Source organism: Delphinus delphis, chromosome 2 (genome assembly GCF_949987515.2).
Source record: "Delphinus delphis chromosome 2, mDelDel1.2, whole genome shotgun sequence".
In the NCBI taxonomy this organism is placed as follows: Eukaryota; Metazoa; Chordata; class Mammalia; order Artiodactyla; family Delphinidae; genus Delphinus; species Delphinus delphis.
The window spans coordinates 122,696,368-122,720,982 of NC_082684.1; the positions used below are offsets into that span (position 1 = coordinate 122,696,368).

The following is a 24,615-nucleotide window of genomic DNA, read 5'->3' on the forward strand; positions in this document are numbered from 1 at the left end:
AGCACCGAGCTGATCTCCCTGTGCTATGCGGCTGCTTCCCACTAGCTATCTATTTTACGTTTGGTAGTGTATATATGTCCATGCCACTCTCTCACTTTGTGCCAGCTTACCCTTCCCCCTCCCCGTATCCTCAAGTCCATTCTCTATTAAGTTTGCGTCTTTATTCCTGTCTTAAACCTACATTTTTATTTCAGAATAATTTTAAGGTTTACAGACAAGTTTCAAAAAATAGTACAGAGAGTTCCCATGTGTCCCTCACCCAGTGTGTCTTAATGTGAGCGTATTACATTTCTCTGGTACATTGTCAAAACTGAGAAACCGGGCTTCCCTGGTGGCGCAGTGGTTGAGAGTCCGCCTGCTAATGCAGGGGACACGGATCCGTGCCCCGGTCCGGGAAGATCCCACATGCCGCGGAGCGGCTGGGCCCGTGAGCCATGGCCGCTGAGCCTGTGCGTCCGGAGCCTGTGCTCCGCAGCGGGAGAGGCCACAACAGTGAGAGGCCCGTGTACCGCAAAAAAGAAAAAAAAAAACCTGAGAAACCAACTTTGGTACTTTGTCTCAAACAAAACTCCAGAAGTCATTCGGATTCTACTAATCTTTCCACTGATGTGCTTTTTCTGTTCCTGGAGTCAACTTAGGATATCACATTGCATTTTGCAGCATTGGTTATTATTATTATTATTAGTTCCCATGCTTCCTGAACAATTCCCCATCACTAACTGAGAATTTATGCCCCCAAAAGCCTGTGAGAGTGGAGAGGGGCAGTGAGCATCTCTGTCACCCTCCTTAGGGACACAGTGAACAGAAGATATTGGCTTAGCCTTTGCCTGGAAGGGGCATTCTGCTGTCTTATATCACATGTACTTGAGTTCGTCCTGTAGTAGGTGTTGCATTAACATATACTTAAGTTACCCAGAGAACCCAGTTAGTCTGGATGTGATATTCTGAGCCCATAAGTATCAGTTCAATACTGTTACTCCAGAGATAAAGAAAAAATTAAGCATTGATTTCATGAAGGTTATTCTTGAATTGTCAAAGCATAACCGTGACTGTTCTTCTCAAAGCCTCTCCCCTCTGCTCTGTATTGTACAAAATCACAGAGATTGTCCTTCAGCACAGAACCAGCCACTGAAAAGACTATCTCTTCTGAGCTGTGGGGTTGTGTCTGCGGGACAGGCAGCTCCTGTCACTGGGAGCCCCGGGACAGCCTGGGTGTGAGGTGACTTTGCTTATGAGGACTCTGACTGTGCCATGTGTTTTGTGTTTCTCTTTTCTCTTTTTCCTCTCCTAGCTTCTCTCAAGCACAACTTAGTAATATGAAAACGCTTGCTTCTATACAAGCCATGGTTTCCATACTTCCAGACACGATAGTGGATTTCCGCTCTGCAGTGGCACCGTAGGCTGTCCTAGTTTAAACTCTTTGCCAATATCCTAATACTCTAACAATACTGACTCTAAGCCAACTTGTTTAAGCTCTGAAAGGTACAGTATAGTCCCTACTTACTTGGGGTTGTAGTTATTTGTCATTTAGATTGGACTAAATCCGCAGTTCTCGGGTCTTCACGGTCATTCATTCTATGTGCCTTGTGTCTCCTAGGTTTTGATCCCAATTTCCTTGTACGTTTCCATTGAAATTGTTAAAGTATGCCAAGTGTACTTCATTAACCAGGATATAGAGTTGTATGATGAGGAGACAGACTCACAGCTGCAGTGCCGAGCCCTGAACATCACGGAAGACCTAGGGCAGATACAGTATATCTTCTCCGATAAAACTGGCACTTTAACTGAGAATAAGATGGTTTTCCGAAGATGCACTGTGTCTGGCATAGAATATTCTCATGATGCAAATGGTGAGTCTGGGGATGGGGGCTCCCAATCTGGGCAGGACCAGAGAGCTGCTGTATCAGAGTTGCATGCCCATGTGCCTGTGTGTGCGTGCGTGTACACATACACACACACACACAGCTTCAGGGGTTGATGATTTTTGAGGAAGAATAAAACAGAAAGGCTGGCAGAGCAACTCTGGACCAGCATCTATAGAAAAGGCCCCTCCTTATTGCTGATGGCGCCCTGCTTCCTGCACTATCTGCTGTGGTGGGCATCTGCTTAAACACTCATTTTCTGCCAGACAAGCAGAACCAAAGAGGGCAACCTTGAGGAACTCACCTCAGAGGCACCCGGTCTCTGTCACACCAAGAGGCAAAGAGATGTTTCCTTTGTCACGCATCAGTCTCCTTGTTATCAGCTGCAAATTCTCAGCAGGGCACTGGGCAGTTCATGCTGCTTTCTTTCCTCTGGAATATGACCTCCCAGAGGGAAGTGTCACCTCACTTTGGAATTTAGGTAGTCCCTCCTCCCACCTCTCCTTTTCTCATCCTTGGCTGCCTCCCTCTGTCCCCTCTGAGCACATAGGGGAGCCATCTGCCTCCTAAGTCGAGAGGTGCCTGGAGCCAGCTGCCCACCCAAAACAGGAGGGGGTTCCTGTACCACAGAAGTGTCTGGGGCCATCGTACCTCTGAGAGAGAGGGCACCTGCTCTGCAAACAGGACTCCCCTTCTTTCGTGGAACAGCATCTGAGAACATCAAAGAAACCTTGCCACAGAAACAGAAGCAAGTACAGAACAGGGGGACAACATGGGGGCATCAATAGGAAGCTGTTCTTTAGGGGCATTTGGTGGGAAAGATCTGCTGGAAGCACGAGATTTTTGTGAGTTTTATAAAACCAAGAATTATCATGATATCCACTATATCCTCCATGATAAAATGAATCATATTAACAGAAGGCATAGGAATGTGTCCAATTTGTTTAATGTTTTATTTGCCACTCAAAAAAACCGGTCAGGAACAGTGTCCCATCTGCCCACCTGCCTCCCTCTCTGGCTCCTCCCTTCCCTGACTCCCCGGGCTTGTGCAGAAGAGCTTGGGGGCCTGAAAGCAGACCTCATCCTGCTTATAAATGAGTCAGAGGACCAGGTCTGAAGTCGGCCTTTGAACTGGAACTGAGGCTCTGGGGGCAGAATCCCAAGTAAGATTACAGAAGGATTTTCACAGTTGTCAGATGCTTACCATAAAACCAAAGGGGTCCATCGCCCCCAGAAGACACAGGAAAGCATTGCTGGGGAAGGTGGAAACAGCCAGGTGTCTCTGCAGCATGTTTTAAAGAAGAGCTGTGATCAGTGACTGACGGGCCCCTGGGCGGGCACCCTTCGCAGCTGCTCGCATGGTCCGACCTCTCAGATCTGTTAGTAAAACGAATTCAGGTGGGTTTGACTCTGAGTACTGAGCCCAGCTCACGTGTACCTGAACCGGCTGCACAGACCATGGGCGTGTCCCTCTCTATTTCGTGTCCTGGTGACGGTGCAGGGCCAGGGCCAAGCATCACCTGCTCCTTGTCTCCGTCTTCCCCAAAGAGCCCGAGGGCATCGCTGAGGCCGCTGCTGTCTGGTCACAGAGCACAGACGCACCAGCAGCGGCCTGAGGGATGGCCGCTTTCAGGCTAACATCTCATCACTGCTGTGGGAGGGTGGGCGGGCAGATGTGCCCTTGGGAGGCTGACACCGTGCTCATAATGTCCAAGCCTAGGAGCTAGACAGGCCCAGTCCAGGCTTTGCCCTTCCTTGCCATCCACTCACCACCTCACTGCCAGGGGGAAAAGGGGGCAGGTGCAGGAGTTTTCTCCTGGAATTAGGAGCTCCCTGAGGTGGAGTCCTGGGGTTGGCAGTTACCCGGCCTGGTGGCCATGGACAGGTGACTTCCCTTTCCGTATCTCTAAAGAAAAGTCTTCCCAAAGAAGATGCTGAGTTCAAGGCCTGGCCCACAGGACAGACCACACCATGGCATGCCCAGACGGGGGGCCCTTCTCTTAGCCCCTCACACGGGCCACCTCCTGTTAGGATGCCTTGTGTTGCCACCCAGCACCGGGCCTGCCCTGGAAGTTCTTAAGAGTTGCTTGTTTGGAGCGAGTGGTCCCTATGAATAGTCTCCTGTTGCTCACATATGCTGGAAGAAGCTGAACTAACTGGGCAAAGCCAGGAACACGTGTTGAGAGCCCTTGTTAGCAAGAACAGCAGCGTGGGTGCACTTCTGTGATTCACTGAGAGCCCTGGAGGCCTCAGGGACTGTCGCTCCACGGTGCCCCCTAAGAGCCAGGCACAGCATCACAATCACCGTCTTCTTCAGTGGAGCTCTGCTTGCTGGGTCTGAACACTGGCAGCATTCTTCCACGCTGTACAACCCCAGGAGGATGTGAGCCTCCCTGCTGCTAAGTGCTTCATCCCCACCTGACGTTGAGCAAGGAGCCCTCTCAGGAGAGCACCGTCAACACAGCCTGAGAACCGTTATTTCTGCTTGACTGCAAGGCAGATACTCAATGCGTGATCTGTCCTGACAGCCCCAGTAAGCTGGTGGCCCTGTGACCCTGGCATGAAGGTCAAAGCCTGGAACCCAGCTACTCTGTGGGCCTCCCAGCCACCTGCCCACCCACCCCATTCACATGGGGGCTCCCCCTGAACAGAGGGGCTGTATGTGGACCCATCTCCACCCACATCTGACTTTTTGTGGGATGGGGTGGCCCCTTTGCCATCACGGGCGGGACCTGAGCTTTGGCATCCCGTGGGCCTGGGTACCATCTCAACCCCCTGCCCCTGCATCCCATGACCTTAACAGATGAGGCTCAGTCTTCTCATCTGTGACGTGGGGTTGAGAACATAAGCCCCATCGGGTCCACTGAAGGTGCATGTAAATGAGAACATCCCCCATCCCTCAGTGGAAACCCCTGTCAAACATGGCCTCGCCATCAGAGAACGAGGGTGGTGAGGGCCCAGGGTGCCCTGCTGGATGCCTTGTGGAACCTAGACCCTTCAGTATCACACACAGCCTCCCCACGATGTCACTTAGTTCCCCTCCCCCACAGCCCGGCGTCTGGCCAGGTACCAGGAAGCAGACTCGGAGGAGGAGGAGGTGGTGCCCAGAGGGGGCTCACTGCCCCAGCGCAGCAGCACCGGGAGCCACCAAAGCATCCGAGTCGTGCATCGGAGCCAGAGCACCAGGTCACACCGGCGCACCAGCAGCCGTGCCGAGGCCAAGAGGGCCAGCATGCTGTCCAAGCACACAGCCTTCAGCAGCCCCATGGTGAGTCCTGCAGCCCTCCTTCCCGCTGTCACCTCCCCCAGTCACCAAAAGTGTCTGTTCTTCACTGGGGAGTTACCTCTGTTCAGTTAGGGGATGTTTTTCTGTCCAGTGCCTTCTTCCCACACTGCTGTATCTTTTCCAAAACACTGATTAGGTCCCCTTACCAGGCGGGGACTGCCGATGACCCAGCCAAGTGGGTGACGGGGAGGAAGTCTGTCCTGCCCTATGAAATGTGTAAAACATCAGGGCAAGATGACAACTGTGCAAAAGCAAAGTCAGATTAAAAAAAAGAAATTTAATTAGATGAACCCAAATCCATCCTTTGCCTTGTCAACCGCCCAAACATTTATGGACCATTCTCATCCGGCAGGGAAATTTCCAGAAGTACGTGAGTGACAACCTCTAAAAGATCCTTTCACTTCTAAAATTTTTGAAGACCAGAGAGGGAGAATCCGTTTTGTTCATGTATGGTGGCCTCATTCTTTTATGTCCTTCGAAACCCATATAGAAGGTGCCATTTGAATAGAGGTCATCTAGACTTGTGGTCACTGATTGTTGTTGGGTTTACATGGGGCACGTGGGCGGGGAGCTGTCACCCGAGCAGCAGGGAGGCTGTGTTGGAGAAGGTTTTCCTGACATCAATTTCACAATCAATACGGGTTAAGAGTATTTGAAATGTTCCAACTTCTGACCTAGGAAGTTAGTGATTCAGTGAAAGATTTCTGTGCATAGAAGCTTATCAGTGTGTTATTTACATCAATAAAACAGCGAAAAAATGTACCCAGTGATAAAGGAATGGTCAAATAAATTATGGTGTGTCTGTTTTTATGCTGTTAAAAATTATGTTTTCAAATGGCTCTTAAAGGCCTGGTAAAGTTGAGGCAATATAATGTTTTTGGGGAAATGGAAACTGCCAATTTATGTATAAAATATTTTGATTAAAAATGTACATGTATAGAAAAAAGACGAAGGAAAGGCAGAGAAGCATGTTTTTTAAAAAGTATATATTACTGTAAGGTGGTGTGATAGAGATCTGTTACATTTTCCCTATTATTCTCTTATTTTTCCAAATCTTTCTGAGTAAGATATGTTAATTTTATAATAATATATATTCTTGGAGGTATTATTTTATAAAAAGAACATGTGTACCTTCTTATGTATAAGAATATATGCATTTCATATGTTAGCTGTATATTCTTATACAATCAAGATTATACATAATTTGTAATTATAAAATGACGTGTGTACATATGAGGTGAAGGTCTGTTTACAGCTTCTAGTAAAATCAAGGTGCCTTACATAGTCAAGCACTAAAAAGGACACTTGGCAGGTCACTGGGTCAGACTGACCCTTCGGCCCTTGTGTTCTTCCCAGGAGAAGGACATAACGCCCGACCCGAAGCTGCTGGAGAAGGTGAGCGAGTGTGACAGGTGCCTGGCCTTTGCAAGGCACCAGGAGCACCCATTGGCCCACCTCTCGCCTGAGCTGTCTGACATTTTCGACTTCTTCATTGCACTCACCATCTGCAACACAGTGGTGGTGACATCCCCGGATCAGCCACGACAAAAGGCAAGTTCTGGAGCATCGTACTGTGAGCCCGCAGAGCCCCTGCCCCTAGGTGTGGCCCCACTGGTGTCAGTCTTCCTGAGAGGGAGCATGCTTCCCTGTCTTGCAGGAGCCCGGTCACTCAGCACCACTCTCAGGTTTCAGGGGGTGTGCTGGGGGCTTCAGACGGGGCAGGCCAGCTCAGTAGCTCTGTGGTGACATCCTCAGACTGCAGTGGGCAGGTGCTAGGACTGTGGCGAAGAGGGAGAGGGCAGCCAGCCAGAGACAGCTACTGAGCCCAGGATGAGAGGGGCACAGAGCATACAGGCGTGGCCCAAGGTGGGCAGTGGCAAGAGGGTGGCTGCCCTCCATGCTGACCAGAGCCTCAGGGTCCTAGATTCTTACATGAGAGGGGACAGGATGGGCTGGGGCCCAGACTCTGGTAGGAGCCGCCTGGACTTGCATCCTGACGACACTATAAGCTGGTCCCCTCCTGTGTCTTTGGCACCTTGTCTGGGATGTGGGGGCGGTGGTGGGATTCAGCGAAAGGTCTCAGAGTAGAGTTTGGCACATAGTAAATGTATTTGATGTTAATAAAGGCCTTTAACATTGGCGTTCAGGAAGTGGTTGAGAATCAGTGGGAAGTTACTTTGGGTGGTAGAAACATAGCAACACCAAGTTGGGTTTTGTTTGGGTTAACATCAAGGTTCTCTCCAAAGAGAGTAAGGTTTTATATGTGAAAGGAACCTCTATAACTCAAGCGCTCCTCCGGGTGGACCAGGTGGTATTGCAGGGGGTGGGGTGCACCTAAGCATGGCTGTGCGTCATGCAGCTAGGCAACTTTAAGTGGATACAAATGAAGGTGTTCTAGGGCTGATGCACACTATAGGTCTGTACCCTGTCACCCCCACTCTCCCAGACTCCTTCCCCTCCTCCTGGGCCTTCCAGCAGGTTCTGCTGGTGAAGCCATTGTTGTGATGGAGGGTGAACAAGGGGCCCCTGCCCTCTCTGCGGCAGCAACATATCTGGCAGCAATGTGACCCCCCTGTACTCTTTGCTCATACCCCACTGGCTTTTGGAGGCCCCAGTGGGCCTGGCGGATCCCAGGTGGACGGGCTCTGACACTCAGAGAGCACAGGCTTGTGCCATCAGCCCTGGGTGGAGGCTGCTTCCTTTTGCAGTTCAGCTCTCAGCAGCCTTGGCATCCCTCGTCTGGCCTCTGGGTTCTTCCACCACCCTGTTCAGTCCCTCTGGAATACTTCCCTGAAGAGGGGTCTGGTTTCTAGGTTAGACCCTACCTGACTGACCCTAGGCATTGTTGCAATTACTGAATAAGCGAGAGAGACCCCGACATGACTGAGGTGTGTGCCCATGGTCACACATGGAGTGAGTTCCAGGTAGGGAGCAGAATCCTCAGACTGCACATGAACATGTCTCTGGATGCATTTCTGTGCCCACCTGTGGGTGGGTGCCACCTTCAAGGGCATTTGGAGCTAGCAGGAGCTCTGGCATGGCTGTCCGAATCTCCCACTTGGATATGTAGCAATATTTAAAGTCAGTAGAAGACCAAAGAAAAAGCACCTTCATCAAAATTGGTCCCATGTGCCTTGTTTTACCAAATGCCTGACGTTTCTGGAGGCTCTTACTACAATTCACAACTTCAGACCCATGGACAAAATTGCAAAGATTAAGGGGTAACTGTAATTCAGTGGTTTGATTGTTTCAACATTTGCTCTAAATCCATTATCTAGCAGAAAATTAAAATAGGTATATTGTATCATCATTAGCATACAGCACTCATTTAAATAATGTGTTGCTTTGTTGCTCCATATTGAGCTTTTTGAAACTTTAACAATTTTATACATGTTGTTTTGTTGTTTTCAGTCCTCTTTAGAAAATACACAATTTATTGTGATTTTTTAAACATTTGTTTAAGGATTTGGAGCCTGAATTTGCCTATGTATTTCATTTGTTTCGAAAGATTCTTTTGGGTTTGGGAAATTTTGTGTAAATTTAAGTTTTTTATGGACATAATTCAAAAGAATGTATAAATTGGTCTTTTGTTAAATGTTTTTTTTTAATTGAAAAAAAAAAAATCCAGGGTTCATGCCAGGCAGTGGCAGGCCCACTCCTGGGAAGTTTCTGTAAAGCCATGGGCCACTGCAGTGAGGGGACAGTCCCAAAGCCTTGGGAACCACAGGCCACCCAATGCCCTGAGTCCATCCCGGGCCTTGGTCATTGCTACCCTACAGTCACATCCTGAAAGAGTGAATATGGCAGAACCTGTGTTGAGGTGAAGAGGAAGAGGCCAAGGGATAGTCTCAAGGAAGAAATGCTGACTCTGGTTGCAATTTTCAGTGGGAAATGGGAAATCCGTATTCAGGCCCCCCTGGGGAAGTGGAGGGCGGCCCTAAGGGAGTCAGGGTGAGGGCTCTTGGGAGACACCTAACCTGTCTTCCGACTACTTCCCTGGCAGGTGAGGGTGCGCTTCGAGCTGAAGTCCCCGGTGAAGACGATAGAAGATTTCCTCCGGAGGTTCACGCCCAGCCGCCTGGCCTCGGGCTGCAGCAGCATTGGGAGCATGGCCACCAACAAGTCGGTGCACAAGTCCAGCCTCTTGTCCACGCTGGCCAACAACGGCACGTTGTTCCGGCTGGAGGAGAGGCTGCGCCCGCCGGCCCCAGGCCTTGCCAGCAATGGCTACAGCAGCGGGGCAGACGGCTGGGCACCTGAGTGCTCAGCACAGGAGCCTGAGCCCGAGCGGGAGCTGCGCTACGAGGCCGAGAGCCCCGACGAGGCAGCTCTCGTCTACGCCGCCCGCGCCTACAGCTGCGCGCTCGTGGACCGACTGCACGACCAGGTGTCGGTAGAGCTGCCCCACCTGGGCAGGCTTACCTTCGAGCTCCTGCACACGCTGGGCTTCGACTCCATCCGCAAGAGGATGTCAGTGGTGATCCGGCACCCACTCACGGACGAGATCAACGTCTACACCAAGGGGGCCGACTCGGTGGTCATGGACCTCCTGCTGCCCTGCTCCACAGGTACCCTGCTCCCCTCCACTAGCAGCTGCCCACTGCAGGGAGCAGTCCTGAGAAACCAGCCCCTCCCTCCAGTGGAGCTTTGCCTCTCTGGGTGGGCTTTTCCTTGTCTGAAGGGTTTGGACTAGAATTGGGGGGAGGGCCCAGTGGATGGAGGGCTTCAGTGCCTGAACCCACCTCAGAAGAATGGGGTTGGGGATTAATGGGGGTGAGGCCTAGCATCAGGTTTAAATCTGGGCAATGCAGGTTAAGAGCTTTTAGATTAGAAGTCCCAGAAGGTTCCTTTCTGCCCTGTGATCGCTTGGACCTTGGGCACCTATGAGGCCCAAGCCATGGTTTTTAGCCCATTTATGGAGTGTTCTCAGGCCACAGCGAGGGCCCAGGTAGTGGGGGCTGCTGGCCTCTGGCCATCTTACAGCCAAGAACCTCCATCGTGGTCTCTTTTGCACTTGACTTCCATGTAACTTTCGGGTTGAAAAAGAGGGGTTCATATACCACTGGTGTAGAGGGTGAAACTTTGTTTAGCAGAAAGACTTGTACCTCTTTCCAGATACAAATGCTTCTGGGACTTGGAAGGGGGAGGGCCTGGGTCCCCACTAGTAAACCTAGTCACCCCTCCCTCTGTGCCCAGAGGACAAAAGAGGTCACATCTGACCTCCAAGGGGGAGAAGCGGGGTAGATGGCAGATGGCAGATGGGAGAGGGACCACTGCCTGACCCCCACAGCCTCCCTCTCTTCTATATCCTGGAAACAGCTCTGGGTACCACCTGTGGGAAATCCTTACGCTGGATATGCCCTTCTGGGGCTCTGGAACGGAGCTAGGGGTTACCACTTTGCTTCCCACGGTCCTCTCGCCGTGACCTCAGTGCCTCAGAACAGGACTCCAGCTCCAGTTAAGGGAAAGTGCACTGGTGGATCTCTGCAGACAAATCCATTTTCCTGTCACAGAGCTATCGCCTCCCAAAGGCAGCTGAGCGAATTGCAAATGCGTCTTTGAAAGCGGTTTGCATGGCCTTTCTTGAGGGTGACCTACTCCAGGGCAGGGTTTGCCTTCCTACCCGTGTGTTGGTTCTAGGGTGGATGTAGAATCCAATTTACAGGCTGATTTTGCATTCCAAGGGCCTCCTTCATTCTGAAATTTGATTTTGCATCCATGCAAAAGAAAAACAGATAGGTATGGCAATTATCTGAGAAGATTTTATTCTACTGCAAAAATATCACCTTTATCCTATTCCACAGCCTTGTATTAAAGATAGTTTAATGGACCGCTGTGTTTCAGACTTTACTACATACAGTGGGTCATGGATAAGGTGAAAAGACTGGACCAGCTCTAGCAAGCAAGGGTGGGATGGGATGGCAGGAGAGGCTTACACCCACCCCAGAGAGAGGGCAGGGAGCCTGCTGAGCTGTTGCAAGGGACACGAGAGCAACCAAGAAGGCTGCAGCAGTGGCCACGCTTGTACTTGGCTGGCAGTGCACTTTTTTTTTTTTTTTTTGGCAGTGCACTTTTAAAAATGAGTAGAAAGCCTCAAATTTCTAGACGAAGCACAAACAAATAAAACTTCTATCACTCAGAGTCAGCTTCAAGGTCAAGGGGTGAAGGGAGCCCTTATGCAAGCTGGGGAGCTTCCCAGACCCCTCCACCTGGTCCTGGGAGGAATTAACTACAGGTGAGAAAGAACAAAGCCATGGAACAGACAGGTTCAAAGCACAACATTGCCCAAACCGTGACATTGAAGGGGGCACCTTAAAAATAAGCAGTTTGTGTAGATCTCTGCCTTCCTCTGGGAATTTCCAAGCAGTGTGCACTTCAAATAAGTTTGAATCGGTCAGAGCTACATGTAGACACCAGGCAATTTAAGATTCAGGATGTTCAGAGCCCCCCGTGGTTTACCAAGAAAGAGGATGGCTCTGGGGTAATCCTGAAGTTATCCACCAGTGACACCCTGACATTGTACATAAATCATTCAACTTTCACTTTGGAGGTGGGGTGGGCAGGGTATGGAGCAGAGCAGGCTTGCAGATGGCCAAGCTGCTCTACCTGTGTGCAGGCGATAAAGTGAGGAGGGCACATGAGTGTCCAACATCTTTCTTCAAAGAGTTCACAACACTTTTACCAAAAAGGGCACGAGAAGGTTAAGCTGGTGGTGGATGGGGAATGTGTTGTATTTTTAGGATGTGGCTATGTCTTGCCTGCCCTGCCACTAGCTTGTGTGGGGTCAAGTAGAAAGCAGGGACTCTACCCCACCCATTACCTTACAGACCTTACAGACCTTCAAATCCCAAGTCTACATTTATGGGCTGGGGTCACCCTGGACAAGTCACTCCTCCTGTGCCTCAGTTTCCCATCTGTACAAAGGAAATCAGGCTTCTGACCTCACAAGAAGCCCCTGTCAAAGCTCCTAGCACAGTGCTTGGTGTGTTATAGGCATAAAGCATAAGCTGGGTCCCTTTCCCTTCTCTCTGGTTTCTTTTCCTTAAGATTCACTTGCCTGAGGTTCAGTCCAGTGCCATTCTGTGTGGTTTCCCTTCCTTCCTTCCTTCCTTCGTTGGGTCTTCATTGCTGCATGTGGGCTTTTCCTAGTTATGGTGAGCAGGGTCTACTCTTTGTTGTGGTGTGCAGGCCTCTCATTGCGGTAGCTTCTCCCATTGTGGAGCACGGGCCCCAGGCCCACAACCTTCAGTAGTTGTGCCACATGGGCTCAGTAGTTGTGGCTTGCGGGCTCCAGAGTGCAGGTTCAGTAGTTGTGGTGCATGGGCTTAGTTGCTCCGCGGCATGTGGGATCCTCCCAGACCAGGGCTCGAACCCGTGTCCCGTGCACTGGCATGCAGATTCTCAACCACTGCGCCACCAGGGAAGTCCCTGTGTGGTCTTTAAGACACAAAACTTGTGATGGCTCCATCCTCCTCCAAGGGCAAGGATAGAGGGGGAGGGATGGGCAAGATGTGGCGGTCACGGCTTCTCTCCCTGCTGGGCTGGGTGGGCTCCGTCCTGCACAGAAACATGTCAGTGTGGTCTGTGACCGCACCCTTGTCCAGGGCACCCTGCGTCCCCAGTGGCCCACCCTGCCTTCTCTCACTCATTAGTTTTGTTTGGACCAGTGTGGTTAAGGGCAGCATCACAGCCCCTGCATCCCGCTCCTGCTCTGGAATGCAGCCTTCCCCTCCCCCTCTGGACAACTCAAGTACTTTATTACTGTTAATTCCAGAGTCCCTCAGCTAGACATGTCTTTGCTCAAAGAACAGTCAGAATCTGGAATAATGTTATCACAATACCAGGAGTAAATGGTAGTCAAAATTAAGATGACTTTCAGTGTCATCTTTTCAGGAAATTTAAATTCCTATAGCACAATAATCTAGGGCAGTGTTTCCCAACTCTCTCTCTCTTTTTTTCATTATTGCCCCCTTAAGGAGTCTTTTTAGATATTTTTTTTCTAATGGCCCTTCCATGACATTTTAATGCCACAGATATGCTGTATATTTGTTTATGTACTGTACATGTATCTGTGCTTTATGCGTAATAAGATTTTTTGCCTCCAAGGGACCAGTCTTCGGTCTGTTGGGGGCACTGTCTTCTCCATGAAGAGCACAGATCTAGAAGATTAAGAGTGTTTCGTGTGTCAAGGAGCTGACCTGGTTAGTAGACAGCCTTCCCCAGACCAGGGGCCTCACCACTGGAAAGTAGGGTTGCCAGATTTAGCAAAGAAAATATATTGACTGTCTAGTTAAAATTTAATCTCAGATAAACGACAAATAATGTTTTTAGTAAAAGTATGTCCTATGTGCTATTTGGGCATCTTATATTCTTATTTTTTGGAAGGTGTAAATCATTTCTCACCTTTATTCTTTTTAAAAAAATTTATTTTATTGATGTATAAGTTGATTTACAATGTTGTGTTAATTTCTGATGCACAGCAAAGTGCTTGTTATAGTTCCCTGTGCTATACAGTAGGACCTTGTTATTTATCCATTCTATATATCTTTGCATCTGCTAGTCCCAAAACACCCAATCCATACCTCCTCTACCCCTCACCCCCTTGGCAACCACAAATCTGTTCTCTCTCTGTGAGTCTGTTTCTGTTTCATAGATAAGTTCATTTGTGCCATATTTTAGTTTCCATATATGTGATATCATATGGTATTTGTCTTTCTCTGTCCAACTTATTTCACTTAGTACGATAATCTCTAGGTCCGTCCATGTTGCTGCAAATGGCATTATTTCTTTTTTTATGGCTGAATAGTATTCCATTGTGTACATATGTATCACAGCTTCTTCATCCATTCCTCTGTTGATGGACACTTAGGTTGCTTCCATGTCTTGGCTATTGTGAATAGTGCTACAGTGAACATTGGGGTGCATGTATCTTTTTGGATTATAGTTTTCTCCAGATATTTGGGCATCTTATATTCTGTCTGGCAACATGACTGGTGTAGGAGGATAGAAACTGCACTTTTAAGTATGACTTTTCCTAAACGGGAAGTTTATGTGCCTCCATTTACACCCACCTCCTGGACGAAAAGATGCCAGATCACTCTTAATGAGGTTTTGTTTATGTGAGATTCTCATTTCAACAAGGGATATTAGAAATAGTCAAAAATGTTATGAGGTTCTTTTTAAAATAACATCTAACTTTTGCTTTAAGTTTTATATTGAACATGTATACTACTGACAAGTAATGAAGCAAGAGGTGGGCTAAATCTACTGATGCAGATGTTTTCTGGGCGCCCTTTCTGGAGGCTGTTGGAGTAAATCACAGTGATGTGACAGGGCGCCTATGACATTCCTGCTTAATGAATTGCAACAAAATTCCTGCTAGCATTCCAACTGCAGCCAGCTACAGTGAGGCAGAATGGGGAGGGCCACATCGTCCTCACTGGCTCTGAAACACATTCACTCCTAACATACTTTTATCACACGAAAACGAAAGTGCCTTCTGCCTTCTCACTAACAATTATTGACCCAAGAACATGGTGGAGTTACGAAGGTGTGTGTCACTTTGCCATGGATTCCACAGTGGTGAGGCTCAGAGTCAGCACTTCTGCAGTCTGGTAATAAACAGCAAGTCTGTTCCACATCTGTGTCTACAGAAAACAGAAAAGGGTGGATGTTTGGAAAAATCTTACTAGCTGATAGCTAATTTCTTAGTTGTTTTGTGTGTGTGTGTGTGTGTGTGTGTGTGTGTGTGTGTGTGGTTAAAAAAAACCCACAGTATAAATTTACCATCTTAACCAGTTTTAAGTGTACAGTTCAGTAGTGTTGAGTATATTCACATTGGTCTGCAGCAGATCTCCAGAAATTTTCATCTTGCAAAACTGAAGCTCTGTACAAATCCTTTCTCCCCTCCCCCCAGCCCCTGGCAGCCATCATCCTACTTTCTGGCTCTCTGAGTATGATTACTTTAGAGACCTGAAAATGTGGCTGTTTTCTCTCCCTGGGTGAGAAGAGTACCCAGCTAGAACCTCTGATGGCGCTGAGCTCTCAGCTGCAGAAACTGCATATATGCAAACTCATTTCAACGGGCCAGGTGTCCTGGGAGTCCAGGCCATTTCACTGGGCTCTGTTGTTCTCACTCATCCTTGTTTCTGCTCTTACTCCAACTTAGATGACGCCAGAGGAAGGCATCAAAAGAAGATCTGGAGCAAGACTCAGAACTACCTCAACCTGTACGCTGTGGAGGGCCTGCGCACCTTGTGCATCGCCAAGAGGGTGAGTAGGCGTGGCTTCGCGGAAGGAGCGGGGCCGGCCACGGGGCTCGGCCTGGGTGCTCATCAGCGGCTCTCACCCAGGTTCTGAGTAAGGAAGAGTATGCCTGTTGGCTGCAGAGCCACTTGGAAGCGGAATCCGCCCTGGACAACCGCGAGGAGCTCCTGTTTCAGTCTGCCATTCGCCTGGAGAGGAATCTGCATCTGTTGGGTAATTACGCTCTCCAGCGGGCGGGTGCCACGGGGCCGGGTGGAGTTTGCAGCATCCTGCAAACCATTCCCTTTTCCACAGGATAAGACCTTAACTGTTTGAGAACACAGCTATGAGTCCCTGAGCTGTCCCTCCTCTGCCTGTCTTTGCAGGCACTCCTTTCTTTCTTTCTTTCAGAGTCTAGGAGCCCTGGCTCAGTTGTCCAGTCCTGGCTCTGCCACTTACTGGCCATGTGAGCCTGGGCACTTGTATCTCAGTTTCCTTATCTGCCAAGTGGAGGTAATAGTTCTGTGAGGGTGAGCAGAGGGGATGCAGCAAAGCACTGAGCAAGGTGCAGGCACTAGGTCCAGCCCCACGTAGCTGCACGGTGAAGGTGATGAAGCTAGTGTTACTGCTTCCATACCTGTGTGGCCTGGCTGGCATCTTCTGCACAGACTCTCTGCTGATTGGGACCACAGAAATGGCAAACACAGTAATCAGCCTTCTTCCTGCAAGCCAGTTCTTAAACATGTACCATCCCCTACAACCTGGAATGTTTATGGTTCAAATGATGAAGCCAAGCTGGAGAGTGGGAGAACCCCCACCTCAGTGGTCACCACTGCTTCATCCATGGGCACCGTGGATGATTTGTATTTGAGAAATGTGAAGTCAGCTTTTATATTTTTAATATCCCATACCAAATACCCCTTTTTAAAACCTTTTCATTTAGGTTCTTACATTAAGTAACATCAGAGAGCCACAGGGCAAGGATTGTCATTCCCACCGTGTTCTTGAAATTTTCTTTTCCATAATGTTCTGGCCAAGAACCTAAATTCAAAAGACAACATTCTGCTGATTCTCCCCAGCGTTCTTGCTGGTTTCTCCAAATGTCATCTGAAACTTTCCAGTTGGTGAGATTTTTCCCCTCCATTGAAAGCTACCTGACATCTGAGTGCAGTGAAGTAAGGTAGCACTACCTTGAACCCCACTAACTACCCTGGTTATGATACTCAAAATGCCAGGTTCTCCCAAGGATCAGGTTGTAAGGAAGGTGACATTTATTCAAAGTCACATAAATTATATTACAAACAAGCTACCTTGGAGAGCTGAAAGGAGATACTAGGCTTCCAGATCATTTTAAAAGGACTGTTCCTCAGATTGCCTCTTTATTCTCAGCCATAGTTCACGCTGAGACAGACATGCTTTCCATAACTATATTTCTAAGTTCATTAATACCCTGTGTTTGATTCAAACATGCACATTATATAGGTGAGGGGCAGTCAATTAGGAGTCCATTACTTTGACCAATAAGCTCCTGAAATAAAGAGGGTATGTTTTCAAGGTGTTAGGTTTTCCCTGAAAAGAGGCAGACTTCCTCTGGATGGGAATTTATCTACAAGGTCTTCCTTGCTTTCTTTCTTGGTGGACACTTGACAAGGAGCCCTGGATGAGTGGCCAGAGTACAAGGATGGGAGATAGAAGGCCTTTCTGCAGAAAATCCCCATCTAGTGAAGAGCGGGTAGTGGTTGAGTTGTACACAAAGCACTGCATTGTAGGAAGTGCTATCCTAGAGCAGACATGTAGCTCAGAGGTTTGAATCAGAGACATACCGTAAGGGGAATGCTGGCCCTTCCCTGGCTAACTCACTTCCCTCACCCTGCTTTCCACACCTGTGTTGTGGGGATCATTGTAGTTCTCACATCTTAGGGAAGCTGTGAAAACTTTTTCTGGCATATAGGAATCCATCAAGGTTAGCTATGATTATGATTATTCCACAATCATTATTATTAAGTATGAATAAGACACTATGAACACGCAGAGGTGGCAAGATCATCCCTTCCTCTTTCCCCCACATCAGGGAATCTATTCTAGCAGAAGTGACACTTAGGATGCACTGAGAGATGTCGACTCTGTTGGCTGGTGAAGATAAGGAGCCAGGGATGCACACTCTATTCTAATGTTAGAGCCACAGAGCTGGGGAAGGGGAGATGGGCCAGGAGGGTGGTCAGGGCCATGCTCACCATGAGCAAGCAGCATAAAGTGGTTCCATTCCTAAGCAGACCTTGAACCCCACACCCCTGCCTGGTCCTTCCTGGGAGGACTTAATGGTTCAGAGCAGAGGAAATCTTGGGTGCAATGTCCCCTCCTCCTTTCTGGGTCCTTCCCAAGTTACCACTTAACCTTCTGGTGCATTCATCAAGTGTGGGGTAGGCCCAGGTCCAACACCCCACACAGGCTGCATGAGATGGAAGAGAGAAGACAACCAATTGCCCCTGAGGGGGGCTTCTGGGGAGTTGGTGACACTGTTTCCTGAGCTCAGGGCTGACTACACAGCTGTGTGATTTGTGAAAGTGCATCAAAGGGTATACTTAAGAAATGTGCACTTTTTGTACGTGTGTTCTACCTTGACTCCTTCCTCCCCGCACCTGCCACCTCACCCATTCAAGGCAGAGAAAAGGAAATGGTGTCTCTCTTAGTCATTTCAGGCTGCTTGAACAAAACTTCCATAGACAAGGTGACTTAAACAGCAGACATTTATTTCTCAACAGTTCTGGAAGCTGGAAGTCTCAGGTCAAAGTGCTGGCCAGTTTGGTTCCTGATAAGGGCTGTCTTCCTGGTTTGCAGACGGCTGCCTTCCTTCTGCATCCTTGCACAGCGGCGAGAAGTCGTCTCCCTTGTGTCTTTTGCTGTGAGGGCACAAATCCCATTCATGAGGGTTCCACCTTCATGACCTAATCACCTCCCAAAGGCCCCACCTCCTAATGCCACTACCTTGGGGGTTAGGGCATCAACCTATGAATTTTTAGGGGGGACACAAACATTCAGTCTATAACGGCATCCCAGCACAGGGAGCAGCATGCATAAAAGAGAAAGACAAGGCTGACAAGGAGGCCTCAGGCAATGCTGCACGTCTAGAAGGAAGGTGAGACCATCTCACCAAGTTGGAAATGGAGGGGAAAAACAGGCTGGCCTAGAGGACACTTTTCTGCATTGAGTAGTATATTTTTCCCAATATACTGAGACCTGCATGGGAAAATCTGCCCCTTAATCATTATTTTTGTGGAAAAAACATTCAGGATAATGTTGCTGATCGACAGCTAATGGTAAGCATTGTTGAGAGCAAGCACTGTGGGTGTCATTCACCAGAAGCTATCTGTGGATGGATACGTTTTTTTTTTGCGGTACGCGGGCCTCTCCCGTTGCAGAGTACAGGCTCCGGACTCGCAGGCTCAGCGGCCATGGCCCATGGGCCCAGCTGCTCCGCAGCATGTGGGACCTTCCCAGACCGGGGCACGAACCCGCGTCCCCTGCATCGGCAGGCGGACTCTCAACCACTGCGCCACCAGGGAAGCCCTAGGATGGATAAGTTTTAAAACTTTTCATCCCTCAGAATATGGTCACTCCCACCATCTCCCCACAAGCTTCGTTTCCAAGCTATCTGTAAAGTTAAAAGTTGTCTGCATGTTAGAAAGCATTGGAGGTGCTCTGTTGTACGTCCAGAGAATTATGTTCATTGCCTCCCAGGTATCCCTACCATGTGGAATCGAGAGCTAGTGAAGGTGCCCCCATGTCCTGAATGAGGAATCACCCGAGTGCTTCCAGATAAGATGGACCACAGCAGGGCCCAATCTGCAGGGTGGGGCCAGCACCTCTGCTGTGTTGGAGTGAGGCATTCATGCCGGTCAGGGTCGGGGCCCATGAGCAGGGGGCTTACCCACACTGTTGTACCTTTGACCAGGTGCCACTGGGATTGAAGACCGCCTGCAGGACGGAGTCCCTGAAACCATTGCTAAATTGCGTCAAGCAGGCCTGCAGATTTGGGTTCTCACTGGTGACAAACAGGAAACAGCCATTAACATTGCTTACGCCTGCAAACTGCTGGACCACGACGAGGAAGTCATCACCCTGAACGCCGAATCCCAGGTGGGTGGATGTCGGGGAGACCCGCTCTGCCTGGCCAGCCTCACACCCCACCAGCCCCAGAGCAGAGCAGGAAAGAATGCCTTCCATTTCTGGCAGCCGCTGTGAGGCGGGCCTTTGCCCTCTGCTCTGTTTGCACCTGTGTTGTGTTTCTGGCAATCAGAACGTGCTTGTCATAGTCTTGGAAGATGTGGGATTTGCTGGGATTTCTTAGGAACACGCATCTGAGCTTTATAAAGCAAAGTTCAACCCGCTTTTTCCTGAGATACTTTCCAGCCAGCAGTATCAGAGAGTGTTTTTCATGAGGTCACATGGAGCCAGGGCAGCAGTCCATTCTGCCTTGGTGTCCTCAGGATGGCATGTGTTGTCTCACGGATGCCCCAGTGGCATGTGGGTTTTCATTTGTCACATTTATTGACTGAAATCCCCAAGTGTGGAGGGTGGATCTCTTCCCATAGGCCCTGGCCGGGGCTCTGATTCCTCGAGGACTGACTCTCCCTTGGAACATCTCCTCCAGCAGATGACAAAGTCTAACTTTTATGGATCATGCTCTAGGTGTCACACTTAAGATGTGCCTAATCACAAGGATTTCTCCTTTATTTTCTTCTAAAACTTTTATAGTTTAGCATCTCAGCTTTAAACACAATCTTTTTTGTGTAGAATTTTGTCTAAGGTGTGAGGTTTACATCAAACTGCATTTTTCTGCATTATTCAGGCACCGTTTGTGGACAGTCTTTTTTCCACTGAATTGTCTTTACACCTTTGTTGAAAATCAATTGGTCCTATTTGTGTGGGTCTATTTCTAGACTTTTATTCTGTTCCATTGATCTGTGTGTCTGTCCCTTCACCAATACCATGCTGTCCTGTGGGTTTTTAAATGTCTTAAAATAGGCAGTGTTTTGTTTAATTTCCAACTGTTTGGAGTTTTCCTATTTTCTTTCTGTTACTGATTTCTATTTGAAACCTATTTTATTGATTTCTATCCATTATCGTCATAGAATATGCTTTTTATGATTTTAATTCTTTCATATTAATTTTTTTAATGACCCAGGGTATGGTCTATCTTGGTGAATGTTCATATGCATATGAAAAGGATGTGTGTTCTGCCGTGTTGTTGCCTGGTATATCAATTAGATCCAGTTGAGAGATGGTATGGTTCAGTTTTTCTATAATAGGGGTCAGCAAACTGTGGCCTATGGGTCAAATCCAACCTACCACCTGCTTCTGTAGAGTTTTATTTGAACACAGCCTTCCCCATGTTTTTATATACAATCTTTGGCTGTTTTCATGCTATAATGGCAGTTTTGAGTAGTTGCCACAGAGACTGAATGATCTGAAAAGCCTGAGATAATTTACTCTGGCCCCAAATAGCTACTCCAGCTATTTTGATTTCTGTTTGCATGGCATACCTTGTTTGATCCTTTAGTTTTTAATCTACCTGTAGCATTACATTTGAAATGAGGTGAGGTTTTTTGTTTGTTTATGTTTTTTTTGGTAGATAGGTCATGTTTTCATATATTCAGACAGTCCCTTTTAATTGGTATGCTTAGATCATTTACATTTATTATAATTATCAATATGTTTGGATTCAAGTCTACTATTTTATCTTTTGTTTTCTTATTATTCTCTGTTTTTTGTTCCTCCATTCCTTTTTCTACCTTCTTTTGGGTTATTTGAACATTTTTTAGTATTTCATTTTAATTTGTCTCTTATGTTTCGACATCACTTAGCTTTTTTAGTGTATTTTCTAGGATTGCACTATGCATACTTAAGTTGTCACAGTCTACTTAGAATCAGTGGGATGAAGAAATCTTACCACTCCACTTGCCCCTTACTCTTCCCCCTAACATTGATAGTGTCATATATTACAACTGCATAAATTGAAATCCTCATCAGATATTATATTTTTTGCTTTCAATCTAAAAGCATATTTTAAAGAAATCAAGAGGAAAAGAATGGTCCATTATATTTAGTTAAAATAAATTATATTTACATAAATTAAATTTTATTTACAACTTCTGTTGCTCTTCTTCCATTTCTGTTGTTTCAGGTTTCCTGTGGCACAATTTCCCTTCTCTAGGAAGAACTTCCTTTATCTAATTTTTAGAGTAGGTCCACTGGTGGCAAATGCTCTTGCTTTTCTTCATCAGATAATGTCTTTATTTTACTGTGGTACCTAGTGAGAAATCAACAGTCATTTGAATCATTATTACCCCATAGCTAATGAATCATTTATATCTGGCTGCTTTCCTATGTTTTTCTTTGTCTATAATTTTAAGTAGTTTCATTACAATGTGTTTGGGCATGGATTTCTTTTGATTTAAAATCTGGGATTTGCTAAGATTCTTTAATCTGTGGGGTTATGTCTTTCACCAGATTTGGTAAGTTTTCAGCCATTATTTCATCAGATACTTTTTCTGCACTGCACTTTCTCCTCTTCTTCTGTAAGACTGATGACATGAATATTGGGTCTTTTGTTATTTTCTCAAGGGTCCCACAGGTGCTCTTCAGTTTTCAATTTTTTTTTCTTTCTTATTCAAATTGGATAATTTCTCTTGATCTGTCTTTGAGGTCACTGACTTTTTCTTCTGTTATCTCCATTCCTCTATTGAGCCCATTTAGTGTTTTTCTAAAAATAAACTTTTTATATAGAATGGTTTTAGATTTACAAAAAAATTGTGAAGATAGTACTGTTTCACCTATACATAATTTTGCCTATTATTAACATCTTTACAATTTTTAATATGGTATTGATATACAGTTACTTACTAAAATCTGTGCTGTATTCAGATTGCCTTAATTTTTACCTAATGTCCTTTCTGTTTTCCAGAATCTCATTGAGGACCCACATTACGTTTTCTTTAAATCAATTTATTTATTTGGCTGCATCGGGTCTTAGTTGCAGCACACAGGCTCTTCATTGCAGCACGCAGGCTTCTCTCTGGTTGTGGTGCTTGGGCTCTAGAGTGTGCGGGCTCAGTAGTTGCAGCACACAGGCTCTTCATTGCAGCACATAGGCTTCTCTCTGGTTGTGGTGCTTGGGCTCTAGAGTGTGCGGGCTCAGTAGTTGCAGCACGCAGGCTCTCTAGTTGTGGCGCGTGGGCTCTAGAGCGCATGGGCCAGTAGTTGTGGTGCATGGGCTTAGTTGCCCCACGGCATGTGGGATGTTAGTTCTCTGACCAGGGATCGATCCCACGTCCCCTGCATTGGAAGGAGGATTCTTAACCACTGGACCACCACCAGGGTAGTCCCCAGGATCCACATTACATTCAGTCGTCATGTCTCCTTAGGCTCTTACTGGCTATAACAGTTTCTCAAACTTTCTTCATTTTTGATGACCTTGACAGTTTTGAGGATAGATACATTCAGGTGTTTCGTAGAATGTCTTTATGTGGGAATTTGTCTGATATCTTTCTCATGATTAAAGTTATGAGTTTTGGGGAAGAAGACCACAGACAAAGGGCCATTTTCATCATTTCATCACATCATATCAAGAGTACATTCTATTAACATGACGTATCACTGTGGATGTTAATTTTGTCAGGTTTCTCCCCCATAAACTAATTCTCACACTGTCCTCTCTGGAAGGAAGTCACTGTGCACAGCTCACACTTAGAGAGTGTGGATGTTATAATCCCCCTCACTGAGCACAGAGAAATTATGTAAATTATTTATGTAATCCAATGATGGACACATAAGTAGAATCCAGTGAGCTTTTCATTTTCGTTAATGTGTTTTGGGTGTTCTAAAATTTTTATTTGATTCCTCTTTATATCTTCTGTTTTTTGCTGAGACTTCCTTTCTATTCATTTTTAGAATTTTTTCTTACTTCTTGGAACACTTTTATAATGGCTGCTTCAGAGTCGTTGTCAAGTAATTCCAGTATGTGTGTCATCTTGACATTGGCTTCTGTTGATTGTCTTTTACCACAGGCACTGAGAATTTCCTAGCTCTTTATATGCTGATAAATTTGGAGTTATGTTGTGGGTATTTTGAATGGCACTCTGGTCATTTTAAATTTGGAGTATGTGGATTTTTTTTAAGGCAGGATATCAGTCCTCTTGGGTGCAGCCTGCAGGCTCTGAACAGCCTTGGGGTGTTGATTTCAATGTGAGTCTTGTTTGGCCTTTGCCAAGCTGTTAGAATCTGTCTCACATTTTTGCCAAGCTACCCCCTCCTGACAATTTTTCCAGTACTTTCTGATTCTCTGGGACTCCCTCTGGCATGAAAGCTGGGGTTTGAGTTACCTTGATCTGCTTTGTACTTCTGCACCGACTTCCAGGGCCAAGTGGTGGCAGGACAGACAGAAAGGAGGGCAGCCGTTGCCTTGCTGTCCCAGGGCCACAGATGCTCTGATAGGAAGGAAGGACCACCTCCCTCAGAGTCCCCAGCAACAGATGGCTGTGCTACCACTGTTGTTCCTACTGCTGCCCACAGAGCAAAATTGCCTGGGGCTGGGTTCAAGAGAATAGAGGAAAAAATAAATAAAAATGGGGTTTCCTCCATTTTCTCTAAACATTGGAAGTTCTCTTTTCCTCTCCTCAAGCCAGAAGTAGAGGGCTTCTAGAGCTGGAGCTTTCTCTGTCCCTGCCTCGGTGCCCACCTCCAGCTTCCGTGACACCTGGGTCCAGGTGAGGGCCTGCCAGAGTGACAGTGGAAACCTTGCAGTTCAGTGTGTTTAGAATGCCAGTCTTCTTCCCCAGCCTGACAGCTGCTGTTTACTCTGAGTACTCAAAGTGGTTCTATGAATCTGTCCAGGTGCCACAGCTGCACCTGTAGGGGAGGCAGGGCATGCTTGCTCCATCCTACCTTGTCAGTGCCTTGTACTAGGACCAGGGCATCCATGGTATTCCTGCAATGAGGTCCCGCATTCTCTGCAAGGCCTTCCTGGTCACCACCACTCCCAGCCCTGCCTGGAAGCAAGTCTGCCCCTCTCTGTATCCAGGGACATGTTGCACATGCTTGTCAGTGACTTGCTGTGGTCATGGGAGGGTGTGTGTGTGTGTGTGTCCGGCTGCCTGCCCATCACTCAGGGCCAACAGCTGCATCTTCTTGGTCTTCTTTTCTCCAGTCTCACTCACTTTCCTC

General features: G+C 47.4%; 1 protein-coding gene across 1 annotated transcript in view; it reads left to right on the forward strand.

Annotated features, from left to right (window-relative positions):
- ATP10A (ATPase phospholipid transporting 10A (putative)) overlaps positions 1–24,615 on the forward strand; it is a 173,981-nt gene that overhangs the window by 133,623 nt on the left and 15,743 nt on the right. Inside the window, 7 exon segments of the mRNA XM_060003655.1 lie at positions 1,598–1,850; positions 4,913–5,130; positions 6,505–6,699; positions 9,152–9,716; positions 15,317–15,420; positions 15,501–15,627; positions 19,346–19,530. Of these exon segments, the coding sequence (XP_059859638.1) occupies positions 1,598–1,850; positions 4,913–5,130; positions 6,505–6,699; positions 9,152–9,716; positions 15,317–15,420; positions 15,501–15,627; positions 19,346–19,530 (1,647 nt within the window).